General features: G+C 32.8%; 1 protein-coding gene across 1 annotated transcript in view; it reads right to left on the bottom strand.

The window, feature by feature from the left end:
- LOC107586863 (60 kDa lysophospholipase-like) overlaps positions 1 to 2,152 on the bottom strand; it is a 20,900-nt gene extending 18,748 nt beyond the window's left edge. The window contains exon 1 of the mRNA XM_016274415.1: positions 1,884 to 2,152. Within this exon, the coding sequence (XP_016129901.1) occupies positions 1,884 to 2,133 (250 nt within the window). The 5' untranslated portion in view covers positions 2,134 to 2,152. The remainder of the gene's footprint in view (positions 1 to 1,883) is intronic.
- Between the last annotated feature and the right edge of the window lie 726 nt (positions 2,153 to 2,878).

The following is a 2,878-nucleotide window of genomic DNA, read 5'->3' as shown; positions in this document are numbered from 1 at the left end:
TAGTTAATTAGTTAATATATATATATATATATATATATATATATATATATATATATATATATATATATATATATATATATATATATATAATTTCAAAATTATATATTGCATTTAAACAAAATTATTTCGATTTCAAATCACAGAAAAATATATTTTTGTTTTATGATAATAATGGTCATTTTAAAATATGGTATTTTGCAAACTTACTAATAATATATGGCAAATTATTTGCCCACAAATGCAAATTGGCATTGAAAAATCCTATTTTTACTCATTTAAAAACAGAAATAGGTCACTATTTGTATACGTTAAAAGAAATGAGAAATAACAAGGCAAAAAACTGTCAATTATTGTAAAGCCTTAAATATATCCTTTAAATGATTTATAAAATGTATATTTCTCGGCTACAGATTTCTTTTCTTTCATTTTCATTGTATTTTAATCCTAATATTTGAAGTGATGTAACTCATATGTAACTGATTTTCTATCTTTCTATGTTTATTGTTTAAAATATTGCACTTAAAGAAAAAAAAGAAGAAGAAGTAGCGGCACTTTTTAACAGGTTAGTTAACCATTTTCATTACTAGACTGACATTAGCCATTTTTAAGATTCAATTAGCCAAAAAATCCATCCAAAATACTGTATAACTGGTCAACGACAATTCGTGTTTGAAAATGTAAACGGTTTACACCTAGCTGTACTGTTATTTTAGATTTGACGTGAAAATAGGAAAAGTATCTAACACAGACTATTGAACATTACTTATGTAAACAGAAAAAAGATCATTGTAAATAAATAAATAATACTGTAATATAATAAAAAATACTGAAATACAAAAAAAAAAGATATCTTACTTTTTTTTGTGATAATAATGTTAAATTAAAAATTTGGTATATTGTGAACTTACTAATTAGATATGGTAAATTATTTAATGCAAACTAGCATGTAAAAATGATCCTAATTTTACTCATTTTAAAATAGAATAGGTCACTACTTGTATACATTAAGATAACAAAGCAAAAAGCTGTCCATTATTTTAAAGCCTTAAATCTATCATTTGATTTAGAATGCATAAGATGTATATTACCCGATTACATTTTTTATATCATTGTATTTTGATCCTAATATTTGAGTTAATGTATTTGAGTTAATGTAACTGATTTGTAACGGTCTTTCTATGTTTATTATTTAAAAGATTGCAATTAAAAACAAACAGTGGCACTTTTCAACCGTTTCGTTAAAAGATATAGCAAACATGGCTCAGCTTCATTTGTTTACAGATGTCACATGCCACTTGGAATGATATTTATCACACATTAATTTTCATAAATGTCCAAATACATTTGGGACAACTTTAGATTCATCCTTAAGATTATAATTCATTTCCAAAGACCTATAGATTAATGTGGACCCCCACTATTTAAAATGCCCCCACTGTTTTTTTATGTATTATTGAAATGTGTGAAGGATATCGACAAATAATGCCATAAACGTGTCTGCAGTGCAGTTAGTCGTCCATATGTGAGCCTCTAGCAGTCAGGTGTGTGAGCGACGCTGATACAGTCAGGTGTGTGAGCGACGCTGATACAGTCAGGTGTGTGAGCGACGCTGATACAGTCAGGTGTGTGAGCGACGCTGATACAGTCAGGTTACCGTTATTATGATACGTCATTCCAACGGGTGCCTCGACATTTTTTATTATGTATTATTGAAATGTGTGAAGGATATTGACAAATAATGCCATAAACGTGTCTGCAGTGCAGTTAGTCGTCCATATGTGAGCCTCTAGCAGTCAGGTGTGTGAGCGACGCTGATACAGTCAGGTGTGTGAGCGACGCTGATACAGTCAGGTGTGTGAGCGACGCTGATACAGTCAGGTTACCGTTATTATGATACGTCATTCCAATGGTTCCGCCGGTGTTTATGACCAGGACCCGCGCCTCGACATTTGGGCTGATATCAGGTGACTCTGAACTGCTGGAGTACCTCCTGCGAGTCTGTCCCGCGGCGCTCCGGCTCTTCTGCGACTGAACCCCTTCTGGCTGACTTAACCTGCTGCGGGAAAGCGCTCGACCCAGCGAGGTCATGCTCGCTGAAGACGGAGCCGCCGTGGTGTGTTTCCATTCCGCCATATCTGACTCGCGACGCTTAGCTTTCCCAAAACCGAGCGACGCAGTTTCTTAAAGAGACAGCGCCTTGATTTTAAACGCTGATAAAGGTACAGATGCTGGAAACGTACAAATCAACTTATTGTGACACTTGAGATAAAAAAAAAAAAAAGTGTCGTTATTTCCTCAATTAATTGTAAATAATTCATAATAAATAATACTAATAATAACAGCAATTATTAATAACTCTTATTTTCTATAACTTAGACTTGCCAGGCCATCCACTGTAGCTGTAGTTCATTCATGAATTACCAATTTAATTCTTGTAGCTTCCTTGGCCTTGACCATATACATATAAAGATAACATTTACTCTCTTATTTGTTGTAGCCATAAATGTGTGCTGCTGTTGCATTTCCAACCATTTTCTGTGTTTTTTCCACACTGTTCATTAGATGTATTGATAGACTTATTATGCAGATTACATTGTATACTGTTACATTGTTACACCAGTAGGTGGTGACAAGTGACTGAATTCACAAGTCAGTTATGGGTCTTAGTAGGTACTAGACACCTATTTATTTATTTATTTTCTGGAAATCAATGGTAACCAAAATGGTTTGGTTACCAATATAGAATATCTTCTGTTGTGTTCCACAAAATAAATAAAGTCATACAGTTTTGTAACAACATGGGGGGGTTAGGAAACAGTCAAATTAAGTCACCTTTATTTATATAGTGCTTTATACAATACGGATTGTGCCAAAGCAG

The sequence above is a fragment of the Sinocyclocheilus grahami genome, unplaced genomic scaffold (genome assembly GCF_001515645.1).
Source record: "Sinocyclocheilus grahami isolate Dianchi unplaced genomic scaffold, SAMN03320097.WGS_v1.1 scaffold86.1, whole genome shotgun sequence".
Taxonomy (NCBI): Eukaryota; Metazoa; Chordata; class Actinopteri; order Cypriniformes; family Cyprinidae; genus Sinocyclocheilus; species Sinocyclocheilus grahami.
Note: the sequence above shows the minus strand (reverse complement) of the source record. Positions and strands in the feature narration are given on the sequence as shown.